The sequence below is a fragment of the Gymnodraco acuticeps genome, unplaced genomic scaffold (assembly GCF_902827175.1).
Source record: "Gymnodraco acuticeps unplaced genomic scaffold, fGymAcu1.1, whole genome shotgun sequence".
Taxonomy (NCBI): Eukaryota; Metazoa; Chordata; class Actinopteri; order Perciformes; family Bathydraconidae; genus Gymnodraco; species Gymnodraco acuticeps.
In genome coordinates, this window is record NW_022991219.1 from 3265050 (window position 1) to 3281149 (window position 16100).

Below are 16100 nucleotides of genomic sequence, written 5' to 3' on the forward strand. Positions count from 1 at the left end.
GTCCATGTAAAGTTGGCGTCAACCCTCACGGTGTGAAAACAGTATTTCCGGTCTCGAAGTTTTCATAATAAAACCGGAAGTATTCCCCTCACTGTCAAATTATTTTACAGTGATATCTGCCTTACTCATCCACTAAAAAACATCAGTTTATCCTTGTTAATTACACAATATTGATTGGTTTAAATTGTGTACAATGCTTTTGGGTTTTTAACCTTTGATTCGGAGAAACAAATAGTTTTTTCGGAGTTTAGACACTACAGAGTTTCCGAAGACACTACACTACCCATAATCCTCAGCTATCGTTTGGGACTACAACATCAGCTTTGCTTTACAAACCCTGTGATTAGTCCTCAAGCTCTGTGATTGGATGTTGAACTACACATGCTGGCTATTGTGTTTCGCAACATGTTCTATGGCACGTCTCTACTGGGAATTGTAGTTTTAAAAGACGTTTTCGTTTTTCCCATAATTAGAAGTTGCCAGTATTAAACTGGGTGAATACCCAGAGGCCACACCCTCTAGCAACATTTCACGAAACAAAGCTTCACAAACTTTCAGCAATTCATGCCGGATATGTACAGCGTAGGGCACTGAAGAACGATGATGTTCCTACTTTGTTTGGACCAGCGGGAGATTCGGGTACACAACCTGTAAGTATTCATTGTTGTTTGTGTATTTATGATGTTTAAAACAAACAAGGTATCTACCACGACTGTTTAAATTGGTAAACGTTTTTTTTTTTTCGGACTGGAGCCTGTCCGCTGCTCGCAGCAACGAGCCTCTCAACGTCCCGACCAATCAGAGCACACTGGGCTCACAGGGGGGGGGGGGGGGCAGGAGCTCCAACAAGCCGTTTGGGGCAGAGCAGGGCCGGCCCTAGACTTTTGGGGGCCCTAAGCGAGCTTTGGCTTGGGGGCCACCCTCACTCTAGCGCGTTCTCACTACACACAACACGGAGCCAACTTTGAAGATTTGTTTTAAAATATTGAAGTTAAAAGCATCAATCTGGTGCACTTTGACAGCAAAATTAAGAGATCTATGGTTACATCTCTCAACACACATATGAAACAGAACTGTAAACAGATTTTTCTTTATGGATATTTTACAAATCACTTAAAGGGCCCATTGCATGGTCCTTTCTACTGATCATAATACCATTGTTGAGGGATATTACAATAGAAAAATACTGTGCAATTTTCCAAACTCAGATTGGTTTCTCATACATTATCTCTGTATAGTATGAGTTTTCACTCCCTGTGCTAAACGGCTCGATGGAGTTCCTGCCCCCACCCTCCTGTGCGTCCAGTGTGCTCCGAGTGGTCAGCTCTGCCACTCTGTTCTGATTAGTCAACCACCAGAGAGGCTCTGCCCCTGTTGACATCTGCCGTAAAGTGGTTTAGCGGGTACTTAGCAACATAGCAATACTAGATTTGAGAATCGATAGATAGATAGATAGAGAGTTATATAAATAGATAGCTTACATATAGCATACAATGGCGTATGGAGCATACCATTTCGAACCTCCGTTCGATCCTAGAATAGACCAAATCGCGAGTCTTGCCTCGCCGTTCACTAGAGCAGACCAAACAGTGTCATTGTGGTACGTTTTTATCTAGTATATGTCTTACATTTCAGATGTCATCAGATGTACCTACAACTGTTGTTATTTAGGTGCCGTTGTGGAAACTGCGCTTTGATGCCAAGTGACGGAGAAAACGTGTGCTGCAATAGCATAAGAAAGGTAGCCTAGCTTAGTTACATTATGTCGGCAGCTAGCTGAAAACACCAACAGTAGCACACATATACCAAGATATACAGCATACATATTTTTCAAGTCAATAGACTATTATATGCACTTTTATTACTTCCATAGTAATTGAATGTTTATTTTGTAAACCTTTCCCATAGTTGGTTTAATTGCTAAACGTGTTTTGTAACACATCTTACCTTCATAGGTTGTAACAGCATGCTGCAAGTTCCAGAACCCATTAACTGCATGGTTGACCACCCAGGACTAGAGCCTAACTGCTTGAACCCATACACCCTGCAGAATCTCCACAATATTTATAACTACAGTTTCGGACCTTTGACAAATACAACGGAAGAAGAGTAAGTTATTGTTACCTGTAATAAACTACTACCGTTTGATGAAAAATCAAATCATGGTTTGCTATATATGAATGATATGTTATAGGAGCAAATAATTCAGGAAAGAAAGGCGACTAAGTATTTCCATCAAACTTTATTTTTACCAATGTACAAAATATGTGAATGTATATTTATACACTGTACATCATCCAATCCTCTCCTGATAGGCGTTTTCGATATCTTGCGTAAATACATTCTTTGTACAGTATGAAAAAAGAGTCTTTGTACCTGTGCTGAAGTTCACTGCTGTGAGGAGTCCAGTTATGTCTCTCACTCTCTGGTCCAGCCTGTCTGCATCACCTGGACACTTGAAACAAACAGATATATATGTAAAGTACCATGTGTACAAACAATATAACTGATTCTCTTCTGTTGAACATGTTGAATTGTGTATTGTCCGAGTCAGGGGCCTTTTTATTTTACTGTAACTTTGGAAGTTGTGCTACCAATGCTTACTGTTTATTTGATACCCATTTGGTAATGCAATTAATAAAAACAACAAGGTTTGGGTTCGTTCTTCAGATGACTGTGACGTTAACGTGTAAGCTCAATAATGAACTCCAGCTCAACCAACCATATTGTAATATCTAAGTAATCATCTTGAAATATGACATTAATAATTGTAATATACATACATCTTATTGTGAGTTTGATTTCACATACACTACTTCGACATTAGCTTGTCTACATACTTGAGCATAGCTACTTTAAATTAACCTTAGCGATGCATACAGTATACCTACATAATAAAATATCTCTCTAAGTTGCAAGGATGACCTTATTTTATCAACCTTAAACAGAAGCCGTTTGTTCTACAGTATTATCCCACTTAACGCTTAACACTTGTCTATTTCGTTTTAACCTTTATATATACAGTCTATTATTTTAACTTGGAGGCTACGATTAGCATCGTTAGCACCGATGTAGCTACCACTAGCTTACACGCTAACCCAAGCCTTAACATTCATTACGTAGCTGATTAAAATCATTAACACATAAATAAAGTACTCGAATTTCACTTACCGCAAAACCGCATTCATGCACCGTCTGTTTTAACCGCAGAGCGAGTCACAATAGTCCGATATATAAGCATGAAGAACAAACAAACACGGCCGGGGTCAAGTTGTGTTCCCTGGATGAACTGAGCAGGCAGAGTCCCTGTAGCTTCACGGAGCAGGTAGCAGAGAGACAAGAAGCTAGCAGCAGCAGTCACTTGACAGAGCTGTCACTCAATGTGACCACGCTCTAATTTATGCAAACACTTTAAGACCTAATATAAATAAAAGGGTCGTGTTAAAAAACAATTCACTCACAGATTCATAATCATGAAGGTGGAATCTAACTATATCCATAATAATATTTATTGCAGCCAGGGGTAGAAACATGTTTTTTTCTGCTGTAAAGTTGGGCATTTTAACATGGGGGTCTATGGAAATTGCTCCTATCTGCAGTCATCGCCTATTGGCCAATATATGAACTGCAGTGTGTGGCACTTCCGTATTGGCGTCCCGGCTCTTCCCCAGAGTTTGCCGCTTGATTAATACCTTAATACCAGGATAGAAATGCAATTTTTGGTAATTAGTGGTCAATAAAGGTTTTGATTTGCAATATTTATACAACATATCGATATGTGTATGTAGTTACATCAATGTTTTTTTTTTTTAAGTAACATTTGCTAATATTTGAGGATTAAGATAAAATAAGAAGTACTTTATTGATACCAATTGGGGGAATGTTTACGCTGCAGCAGCAAAAGACAAGGCATTGTACATTAGACAGTTAAAAGACTAGAATTAAACAATCGAAAATGTAAACATCTTAAATAGAAATGAAATAGCATTACAAAAAGTAGAAAATATAGGCCTATAGTGTGAACAGCTATCTTACCTGTTAACATATACATGTTAGGCTAACATTGCCTTGGTTAAAGAGCCTGTTGTTTATAGCTTTGAATTCTTTAAAACAAATATTATCTTCCTAAACGTGTATGGTAGTCAGGAGCATGACATCCTAATGTTTATTAATATATTTAGAGGGAGGGGATGGGAAGGAAGGTTTCAAAATTCTGATTAGATTAATTTCTACAATTTCTTTAATTCATGGTGGTTTCAGTAATCACATGGTAATTGAGGAGATAAGTAATCTACATGACTAATGCCATTTTTATGACTTTCAGAAAGGACAGGAGACCGACAGGTGCCTATCAATGATTGTCAACTGAGAGCACAATGAGTCAAAGGACTAGCAGCAGCATGATGATGAGATGATGATGTTAAATGTGTTGTTTTAGGAACATCCATTGTAAATAAATGGAATTCAATAAACATTGAATAGCATGCATGCAGTTTGTCTGTGCCTTTTCCTCTGTGTTGTCCTGGCATAGTCTCCATGGTTTGCTGTGCTGCCTGGGGATGTTCCAATCGCTCAGAGAAAGGAGTACAAATGTTTGTTTGAAATTAATCGAAGCATCAGACTAAGAAAGCTTTTGAAAATAATATTATATTTTGATTTAGGTCAAAATATAATATTTGTAAACCTGAAGAGTCAGTGCCAGTGCCGACCATGAACCTCACTGCAGAAGCTTATATATAAACGTCTACGTTTTTTTGTGCCCCACCACTTTTGTACATATACCGTGGTTGTAAAGAACAGTTATGTGAATAACTGTTGCTTTCTATCACACTGAACCAGTCTGGCAATTCTTCTCTGACATCTGGCATCAACAAGACATTTTGGATATTTTCCCTTTTCCGTGCGTGAAAATCCAGTAGATCAGCAGTTTCTGAAATACTCAGACCAGCCGGCCTGGCACCAACAACCATTCCACGTTCAAAGTACCTTAAATCACCTTTCTTCCATCTTGATGCTCTGTTTGAACTTCACCAGGTCACCTTGACCATGCTTAAATGCATTGATTGCTGCCATGATAAGGCTGAAGGCTGATAAGATATTTGTGATATTACGAGCAGTTGAACAGGAGTACCTGATAAAGTTGCCAGAGTGTACACTTAACACTGAGATGGATGGATCTTCAGAAGCTGCATTACACCTTCATCTCCATCGTCAAAACACCATGTTGAAGTATTTTATTTTGAAGTTTTCAAAAAGGCTCTTTTAGTTTTGCACAATGTGTAGAATGTTGTTTTAAAGTTTTGGTTAGTTATTGCAATTATCTTTTGTCTATACATCTTATTTGTTTTTAAAAAGGTACGTAGTTTTTAACCCAATGTACAGTAAACCACTGTGATAGTTAGTTTCAGTGCCTCTGTTGAAACATGGATCAAATTTTGGGCAAGTATTATTCATGATAATAAATGTGATTGTGTATCTTTTTTTCTATCCCTGAATTTACAGTGCAGCCAATTACATTAATGCAGTACTTGAACTAGCAACACACTGACTGGACCATCACTTGTTGGTTAAGTCGGCAAAGGTTAAGCATTATATTATACTTGCATTCAAAATAAACCATAATAATACTATTCATTGGCACTGCTAAGGTTGAAGTAGTTAACATAAACATGGAAATAACTTGCTGTACATTAGAACATAAAACCCCCTGACTGCCAACAAGTTTGAGATTTAGAAGATCCTTGTATATCAGTGTTTCTCAAACTTTTTCATACCAAGGACCACTTAACCAATAAAAAAACACTCGCGGACCACCTAACTCCACAAATGTCCAAAAACACATCGGTTTTTACAAATTGCCTGAAAATGGTACAAACAAGTGGCAACATGTGTGATGAAGGTGTTTATCTGGGCTATATTATGCAATCGAAAGTGAAACTTAAGCTCGCTCCATTGCGGAGATATTCCTGCGAGAGTGCGAAAAACTTTTATTTATTTATTTATTTCAAATGTGAAATTTTACCAATATACTCACGGACCACTAGGGGGCGCTCACGGACCACCAGTGGTCCGCGGACCACACTTTGAGAAGCACTGTAATATGAACTGCTCACACTGTATTACCTTGAATTTGTGAATAAACATCCACTTGGAACAAAAATAATCAGCAGATATAAGATTTACTTTAGTTAAACATGGGATCAAATGACCTCTAATTGTAAAGAATGTTGTCTGTTTTTTGATTATTCATTCACTGTGGAGCCATGAAAGGAAAAAAAATGTTCAGGCTTACACGGGTGAGTTTTTGTTATACAAATTATTACTTTGGGTACAGTGCTCCTTTTACACCAAACCACAAAAATAATTATATTTCAAGCCAATAAAAACGTGTTACATATTAATTATAGAAGACGCATCAAAGCAAGTCATTTATTATCACTTTAATTTGATAGGGGAACCACAAGTACTTTAAAAGAAGGTTATACATCGCTGTACATTTGGGAGCTGTTCTGACAGACTTGATAGTCATGTCTTCTCCCGTTAAATACTATTCATTTAAATGTTCTATATTCTTATAATGATACAGTGATACAATAAAAGCTTGTGTAACTGGTCCTGCAGCTTTTCCGATATGTCGATATCATTTTTGTTGGGACTGTTATTTCCTTGTCATTTTTTTTTTCTTCCAAAAAAGGAAAATAAAAGTTATGATCAAAAACCATACGACAGGCAGAAGCTGCCAGGCTGTACTCCTGTAGGACTCCCAATCCACTCACACAATAGAGAGAAAGAGAGACAGAGAAAGGGAGAAGGGAAAAAAAGGAGATACAATTTTCATGTTCTGAAGGCTGGAAATGGGCATCAGTTCACTGTGAGGAGCAGAGAAGCACAAGATATATTTTGCACTTTCTGAAACCTCGACTCTTACTCTGCCCGACTGACGGCTCTCTCAAAGGCTCACTTCCATAGCTGTGTGCTCAGGGTCTGGCCAGATCCGTTGGCGGCCCACCCACTCATAGCTGAGGGAGGCTGAGCGAAAGCCATCTGGCCCCCCGCACCGTTCAGGGCCAACCCGGACATCTGCTGATTCACCTGAGGATGTGAGACAGATCTGTATTAACACTAGATGGGCAGGAAGTGCTGGAAACCTGTAATATTCAATTCTAACCTGTCCTGAGTCTACTTAGTAGTGTTCAGGAGTTTAATAATAAAGAGTTAAAAGGATGTTTCTCAAATTGTTCAGTCAAAGTTGAGCTCCACTGAATTTAGATTGTGAGATAGGGCATGTGGGACCGGAATGATCAGAAAAACAAGTTCCTGACTGGAAACATGAACAATTGGAAAACTAGTCTGATATTTTGTAAACATTTCATTGCTTACTTGTTTGGTTTCTTTTTCTCTTTGTTTGTCATGCAAATACAAGAAATGCAAAACATCTTCTCTGTAGCATCCATGTTGTTCTACATGAACACACCAAGGTCAAACATTACTTTCAATCTCTTTCTATGAGGTTTCTCAGGCTGTTTCCCCTAAAATGTAATCTTCATTGCACATTTCCCCTCTGTGGGACGAATAAAGGTATTCTGATTTAAAAAAAATTATAGCAGTGTGTGCAGCCATTTCATTTATTTTGTGAATTACATTGTGGGTGCTAAGTGTCTTCTAACTGCAGACTTTAAACTGAGTTTTCTCTCTATGAATAAGCCTTTTTGACAGTACTTATTTAGCTTTAAAGCCCTGCTTGTGCTGCCCCCTTGTGGCTGCTGTATGCTCTGTCCACATCCTGTATAGTAAAGCGCTTCACAATGCACTACTAATGTGTACAATGCATTATCGTAGCTGGATGTGGTCACATGTGAAACTAATCACTCCTGACAGACACGCATGAAGTTCAGGATGTAGGATTGAGGGGACTATTAGCATAATGGGAATAGAATAGTATTCATAGCTATGTTATTATTGTAAAGTCAACTGCAACTAAAAAAACATTTATTTTCTTTACCTTAGAGTAAACCCTATATATGTGCATACGGAGCAGGTCCTCTACACGGCATTAACCATTTTTTATAAAGTAGCCTAAAACTGAAGAAACCAAACTCTACCTCTAGCAGGGCTGTTTAATGTTCTTTGTTAGCCGAATGCTGTCGTAGTTCTAATACATGCTTGGAAGTGGATTGCAATTTGCAACCTCACCACTAGATGCCACTAAACCCCACATACTTCCCTCTCAAAGAACCCTTTACGAAGCATCAGTAACCAACAAAGCTCGAGGACTTCTCCTACCTGACCCATGTTCCACTGCCCCTGCTGCCCGGGCTGGATGGCGTACATGCCCTGAGCCGGCACCATGCCTGCAGGCATCGCCCCGCCCTGTGGTCCCATCATCCTCGGCGCCATGCCCATCACTCCGCCAGCCTGCGCATTCCCCATGAAGCCATTAGGCATTGTCATCCCGACCATCATGCCTGGACTGGGCCCCATCATGGCGCCCATGACGGTTGTAGGCGGCATGGCCGTGCCCATGCCAGGGAAGGCCTGATAACCTCCAGCAGCCTGCACAGGAAACTGCATCTGGGAGGGGCCCATGAACATGCCGGCTGAGGGAAGATATGCAAAACAGAGAGAGGAGTATTATGCAAACAAACATGTGTTTGTTAAAGGAGCCTCTTAACCAGGAGAGGAAGTTGGGAAGATCAGTGGGACATACAAGGAAGTATCTACTTGCTCCTTGTGGAACAAACACAGATCCCAGCCATTTCTAGGTAAGGAACATTTCTGGCGCATAAGTTTACCATGTCTGACCCTCTGGAACACCCATTCGACAAAACTGGGACCCTACGTTTTGGAACAACAGTTTCTATTACTTAGAGGCTTTAAAATATGTAAACGGGAAGTATAATGTTGCCATGAAGGCAGTAAGTTGGGCCACATGTTATTTTTATTTCCTATATTTGTTTATAGGAAAAGAAGGAGCATCTTATCTAGGATTTCTCGGCAAAACTGCTGCCATTTTTCTGCAAGGTTCTTGTTTGGATGCGTGCAAAACAATATTTTAAGAGGAAAACCGTGAACTCTTATGTTCCAATAGTCTTGTGCAAAAGGCATTTACAGTTCTAAAAAGGTATTGAGAAATGTAGAGTAATTATAACATTACAATAACAAAATGATTACATCTGGAAACTGCAAAGAAATGAGTCAGCTGTTATGCGACATCATTATAAAAAGGTGTGTGTCCTCACCAGCGGGCGCCTGTTGGGACATGCTGTTGGTTCCATACAGGGACAGGATGGAGTCCTTGGACAGCGGCTTCTTGGCCCCGTCTTCAGTCTTAGTGGAGCTGCTGCTGTCGCTGAACAGGTCCAGGTCCCCCTGCCCTGACCCCGAGCTGGCCCCGCCCCCCGCCGCCGCTGGGGTTTGTGTGGGAGGGCTGGCCGCGTTACTGGAGCTCACCTGACGGGAGGAAAAGATTGTGAAAGACTTTGTGATTAAAGTATGGAACAACAGTGATGTACTCGGCATCTGCAGTTTAAAGAAAATAGTCAACGGTTCCCTCCCAGGGCTGTTCTGACAGAGCAGGTTTCAAATCATCAATATATTAAATTGAATTACATTTCATTAAAGTTTACGATATCTTTAATGTATGCCATACATCAATCAGCTGTTTGTTTAATTTGATAGAATGCTGTCCATGTTTTTTACATTAATTAGTATAGTGATAATGGCCTGCCCTGCATAATAATGCTCCAGATTTCAGATGTGGCCTGTAGGTAAACTGTTAGGAGCTGGTACAGCCATAATCAAAACACAGATCTAATAAATCATGTTTTTAATGCTAACTGTGTTGTGACAGAGCAATAACAAAGGGATATCATGAATACATGTTTAATAACAGTACAGCTATAGACTAGGATCTCAACATTACATCACTCTGTCCGTCCCCTCAGTACGCACGGTGCTTGGGAAAAAAGCCATATCGTACTCTGCCCCCTCGACCTGGAACACACTTCAGCAGGAACTTAAGCTGACCACTTTGATACCCATCACGGATTTTAAACTCATTTTAAAAAAGCTGGAGAAATCATCTGTGGGTGTTTGCACCTGCTATATCTGACTGCTGTATATGGATTTCAATGACTACTTTTTCACGATGTTGTATTTGAGTGTTGCCTCTGTGTTTAGTGTCCTGTCTGTCTGTAACTTTGTGTGGTGGTGTTACCACTGACAGGTCTCTCTTGAAAATGAGACCTTGTGTCTCAATGAGATCTACACCTGTATAAATAAAGGCTAAATAAAAAATGCAATGACCAACTTATCATCTAAGATCATCTAGTTGATCAACAGAAATATAATTAAAACTAATCCAAAATGGCAAAATATGTTGTTTCTTATCCTCTGAAATGTGAAGATTAGCTGCATTTCTTTTTTTTCCATCAATAAATATCTGATTTATGGACTGACATTAAAAACCTCACCTCGGAGTTCAGCCACCCAGATTACGTTTTCATAAATCATTAATCAAAATAGTATGAACAAATTAATCAATATATTAATTGATTGCAGCCTTATTTAAATGTTTAGCCAAATGATTGCTCCATTAGTTTTATGCCCGGCCGTCTCTCCTGTCTCTCTGAATCGGTGTTGCCGTCTTGTGGGCTGTTTATGCTGTTAGTTATCATTTGACTTTTTATTTTCCACTGCACACTTCATTCAAGTTTTACAACCGCACGCCTATTACAAGCGCTCATAAGAAATATTCAGAAATGAATAATTAGCAATCTGGACGGAAGAACTCTTCATGGACTTTACCTGAGGAAACTGAGCTACGGATGAGGAGGCGGGGAGAGGGTTTGAGACCATCGGGCCGAATATATCCAGGTCATTGTTGTTCTGGCTTGTGCTTATGCTACCATTGTTAGTTGCTGCAGCTGTTGGTATGTCTGCGACAGAAAGGTGAAAAGAAAACAGGTTTTACCGGAAACACACAGCAGGTTGAGAAAAACAACAGAGTCTGTTGTCACTCAACGCAGCGTTACTCACCTCCCAATGATATTCACTGAGAACTTATGAAAGATCATTTGTTGTTGTGTAATAGCTGTGCAAAGGTGTGTAAAACAAACAGAGCTTATGTTTGCTAAAGTGAGGTTATGTTTTGTATTTATTTAACTGCACCGCCCTCCCACTGCTGCAGAGCACAGTAAGCATGACGGTTAGTACAATACAATGAACCAGCTTATTGGCCACAAAACTAAAATAACAGTAAACATCCAAATAATGCTATGACCCTCAAAGTCTATTAGTAGCATTAATTCCTCATCCTACTTAAAACTATGAATGGAATTGCTATATTGAAGTAATTATGCACAATACCCTGAAGTATCAAGATAAAGTCATTGATATCCGAGTCATTTAATTGAAAGGATAAATAGACAAGTACACAGCCATAACACACATACAATAACCTGTAGTAACAACCCACTGTTTCACCATGAGTGGCAACACACTCTGAAATATCCTAATAACTGCCACTTGAACACTGAAAGCAATATTTTGCATATGTTTAGCATACATCTGCGGTGAGTGGCTGTGATCAGGTTATGCCTCTTTCATGATGAGTCAAACTGTTCCTCTTCATCTACCCTTTGCAGCACAATCATTTACGGTTAATCCATGATGTGATAAACTGTGGTTGCTCTACAATACACCTATTTATTAAATAATTGCTGGAAAACACCCTGGAATAAGGCACCTTTCCTAAAAGAAATCTATTTGACAGCATTGAAAAGTCAGCAAGTTAGCCGTTGCAGACCACTTCCATGCACCAACACCTATATAACACACTACAGGAAAGGGGAAACCAAAGCAACCAATGTTATGAACCATTTATTCCTTTGTTCCTCAAAAGTGAAAAGCTCAAAAACTAGAACAAGAAGTCAGTCGTCTGTGACTGAGTCAGCAGTTTTAGCACTTCCTCTGACTCCCTGGTTAAAGAGTCTTGCAGTATTTCACTGGTGCAAAGTTTTAATGTACAGCAAAAGGAGAAGTGCTTTAAAATCAACTTTAAAAAATAAGTACAGTTCTGATTCTGAGATCAGAGCAGCTCCGAGATGGTTAGTCTACTACTGCCTGTCACAGTACACAGCTGCTCAAATCTGAATGAGCAGCTGTGACATTTTCTCTATTATTACACATCCAGCCTACAGAGACAACAGACAGTCATGGTCGAAGTCTCTGCCTTAAACAACCACAATATCTTGGTTGAGTGCCGTTATGCCCTGCTGCGAGGTTGAATGGAAAGTTATATGTCCACAGCAATAACCTGCCGCAGCGTCAGCCTGGCACACCAAGAAAAACAGGCAACTCAACATATATACAGTCAAATTAAGTACATGGTTAATATCCTTCATCTAAAATTACACAGCACCTTGAGCCTGTATAGCATCTAAATCCCGGCTCAATGAGTTTACAGTGATTCATTTATTTATTAGATCTGCCAAACTGGCAATAAAAGGAAAACAATTACAAGCTGAAGCCCCGTTTAGCCTTATCCCATACATATCTCACTCAGCCGGCACCTTTCAGACGGTTTTTATTTTCCAGTAACACAAGTGAGATACTCACCAAGGCCTAGTAGGTTCACAGATGGTTCTGAAGTCTTAGCGGGGCTGATTTTGGGGACTGGCCTGGGCTCTTCACTCTTTAGAAGGAATGGAGTAGTAAGGCAAACTCAATTTGGGACAATGCTGAATATCGTGTTTCCACACATGTCAAATAATGTGTGATAAACTTACCTTAGTGTAAGATGACACCTTGCTTCCTCGGTCCGGCTCCTTCTCTTTCTTAGCACCTTTTGGCTGGAAAACAAAATTAACTCAAAATTAACAACAGAAAATACAAATAGTCTGTTAAAGTGTTTTCACTATTTTTAAAAAGGCAGGCGTATAAAGCTGAAAAAGTAACCCATAATACATACACTGCTTCCATTGGTCACATTCTTGCTGTAGTATTTCTTCTTCTCATATTTATCCCTGATGAAGAATTCCACTGCTCTAAGGTCAGAGTTAAGGGGAAATAGGCAACAAGCAAGACAAATATGAATAGCTTCGGTATAAGCAGTATGGCATGTTTAAGTTAAGGGTGTCTGCTCATAGTGAAGGATACTGGTCTGTTTGAGGTCTTCTGAAGCTTTCTGGAAGGTTGGCCTCATAAAGCCGCCTGCCATTGGTGTTGCCCATATCCTGTATACTCTGAAAAAAGGAATGACAGATTGGTAAATAGAAAGCAAATTCTGTTCATATATGCATGCTGGATATTTCAACATCGATTTTACACATGATGATTAGTTTGCTCATCAGAGAGAGTACGATTCAGCCTGTGAAAACATCCTTCTCACATAAAAGTGCTGATTCTCTGTCTGTTACTTTAGATCAGTACTTCTCAAAGTGTGGTCCGCGGACCACTGGTGGTCCGTGAGCGCCCCCTAGTGGTCCGTGAGTATATTGGTAACATTTCATATTTGAAATAAATAAATATATTTAAGTTTTCCGCACCCTCGTGGGAATATCTCCGCAATGGAGCGAGCTTAAGTTTCACAACACCTTCATCACACATGTTGCCACTTGTTTGTACCATTTTCAGGCGATTTGTAATCTGTTCTAGAAAAACAATGTGTTTTTTTATATTTGTGGAGTTAGGTGGTCCGCGAGTGTTTTTTTATTGGTTAAGTGGTCCTTGGTATGAAAAAGTTTGAGAAACACTGCTTTAGATGGAAATAAGGAGCCACGCCCCTCTGAGAGATATTTGGTATAAAAGAACACAATGGTGCTCTAGGAGGAGATTCAGGTGATAAATTGGGCGGGACAAAAAGAGAGCAAATGTTTTTTCCTGAAACTTTCAGAATCTCTCAACGCAGACGGGATACATGTTTATGTATAAAAGACATGAAAAAGTGGATTTTGCGTAATAGGTGACCTTTAAACTTGGGCTGTGGAGTTGGACAAAGCCACAATGAGGCGCATCAGGCTTTGACGCAAATGCCCAGAAAAGTGTCTGGGAGGTTTAAGTAAAACTCTAGTGCGCTTGCTTGCTCTAAGGGCCCTACGAAAGCGGAAGGCCTGGGTAATTTTATATTGGTAAGTGGAGCCATTTTGGCTTCATGCACCACTGAACAGGTTTCCAATGCTGTATCCAGTTCTCTTTGTACATCCATGAGTAAGACAGGCGGACATACACTGAGCAGGCTGAGAGGAAGACTGGGGTACAGGTGGAAAGTCTCAAATCTGGATTTAATTTCCTTGGAAAACAGTGCATGTCAGATTTCTGTAATTAGTTAAAACAGTTAACTACATGTTGTAATGAGAAGTGGCATGAATTGGAAACTTTTTAAATATTACAAATTACATGAATAAGGCTTAATGACAATTTCTATCAATGTTGATTATGGGAAGTCTATGATCCAGTACATTTGAATCTAGATGCTAGAGACTAAAAGCTAAGATCTCTCACACATTGACTATTATTTTTCTAATCTGTGTCCCGCAAGTCGTCAACATTATTCAGAGAGCCTCGTAATAATGGAAATGTACAGTATTGTAACAGATCTGAGGCACTGAAATGGAAAGTCTGGCTGTCAATAGAGAACAGATGTGCCAAGATAAAGCGTTACTGAAATCCCTCCTTACTTCCTATACAACAAAGATGTTGCAATAATGTCTTACTTAGAGACTTTGCGTGAGTGATTAGTTATTCATATAATAAAAGGCCACCTCTTCTGTAAATAAACATAAATACACACAGGATCAAAACAGTACCTGCATTTGTTCTGAGGTCCATTGGTCCAGGTTGACTGATTTGACTCTGGATATGTGTACTCCCAGATTCCTGTGGATGCCAGCACACCGGATGCACATAAATACTCCCAGATTCCAGGATGCCCATCTTGGACCTGATAAAAGAAAGACTGTGAATTAGATATAGATACATGTCTGCAGAAACCATAGATAGACAGAAACCCGAAGAAACCTTAAGCTTGCACGATCTTGCAGAGACTTCAAGATCCAAAAGCAGGCTCTGCATTCTTTAACAATGACATAACAAGAGAAAGAGTCAGGCTCCTGATGTGGATCTGACACAGTTCGCAAAACGCCTGTAAAACCCCAGAGAGAGGAGCTGCAGGCGGCGGTGAGGGAGAGGCACTGAGGCCGATGAGCTTGAGTAGATTTAGAGAAGTTAGCTTGCTAGTTAGCCACTTAGTTTTGCTAAAGGGAAGAGATGTCAGCTGACTAGCCTTAGCCGGTTACACAGTAGCGGGTTAGCCTAGCCAAGCTAACTAGCGAAGATGCTACATTGTTATACAGCGTTAGCGGCTTTTTCTGAGTGGAAATGTTAACTTTGTCTAGTGTCATGGAAAAAATGTCGATGATGTGTAAGTCGCACCTTTCGCCTCGCAGTCAGCGCAGTACTTGTTGTCTTCCTCTCTCAGCATTTTGGACAGGATGGCCTGGTGCTGCTCGTTGAGTTTTAGGGACTTTTCTCTCTCCGAGCGGGTCGCCATGTTCACGGCAACTGTTGGACCTCCTTAATCAAAATAACTTTACTTTAATCAGTCTTCTATAGAAATACGTTTATGATAAAATACCATAATCAGAGAGATGAACGCCTCCGAGTGGGATATGAAAACACCCGGAACCGGAATCCCCTCTCCGCCCACAGGAATCCTAAAGCTGACGCGGCGGATGCACCTGATTGGGCAACAGCTCTGACGACGTGCTCTGACGCACTGAGTATCTTATGAAGTTTACATATTCATAAAATAATTATTATATAGAATCAAACTTTATCCCATCATTTTGACTGGCAAGCCACCTACTGGCTGCCTACAACAAACGTTTTAAAACAATCTTTGAATCCATCACACACAGCTGCAGTTATTCCAGTCCAGTTATGCGGTCCATGTAACATATATCAAATCTGTATACACATCGCAGTGGTTCTCAATCTTTTTTCAATAGTGTACCCCCTTTGAAAAAAAAATTCAGCCAAGTACCCCCTGATCAGCGCAAAAACTATTTGTTAAGGAAAAAATGCCTATATAAAGAGGTATA

At 39.9% G+C, this 16100-nt stretch overlaps 1 protein-coding gene across 1 annotated transcript; it reads right to left on the minus strand.

Annotated features, from left to right (window-relative positions):
* Nucleotides 1-6415: 6415 nt before the first annotated feature.
* Nucleotides 6416-15719, minus strand: LOC117561742 (stromal membrane-associated protein 1-like). The gene is made up of 10 exons (XM_034239324.1): nucleotides 15433-15719; nucleotides 14808-14941; nucleotides 13159-13244; nucleotides 12971-13046; nucleotides 12789-12851; nucleotides 12619-12694; nucleotides 10807-10937; nucleotides 9240-9450; nucleotides 8284-8597; nucleotides 6416-7092 (listed from the first exon to the last, which is right to left on the minus strand). Exons 1-10 carry the CDS (start codon nucleotides 15548-15550, stop codon nucleotides 6958-6960), a joined length of 1344 nt encoding a protein of 447 aa, XP_034095215.1. The 5' UTR covers nucleotides 15551-15719; the 3' UTR covers nucleotides 6416-6957.
* Between the last annotated feature and the right edge of the window lie 381 nt (nucleotides 15720-16100).

What these genes read in the sequence shown, in the direction of transcription:
- LOC117561742 (XM_034239324.1), bottom strand. Translation starts at nt 15,550, where the DNA reads ATGGCGACCCGCTCGGAGAGAGAAAAGTCCCTAAAACTCAACGAGCAG. An exon ending in CGCTGACTGCGAGGCGAAAG is followed by an intron (nt 14,942 to 15,432) that starts GTGCGACTTACA and finishes TTCTTTTATCAG; the next exon opens with GTCCAAGATGGGCATCCTGG. An exon ending in AGAAGACCTCAAACAGACCA is followed by an intron (nt 13,047 to 13,158) that starts GTATCCTTCACT and finishes CTCTGACCTTAG; the next exon opens with AGCAGTGGAATTCTTCATCA.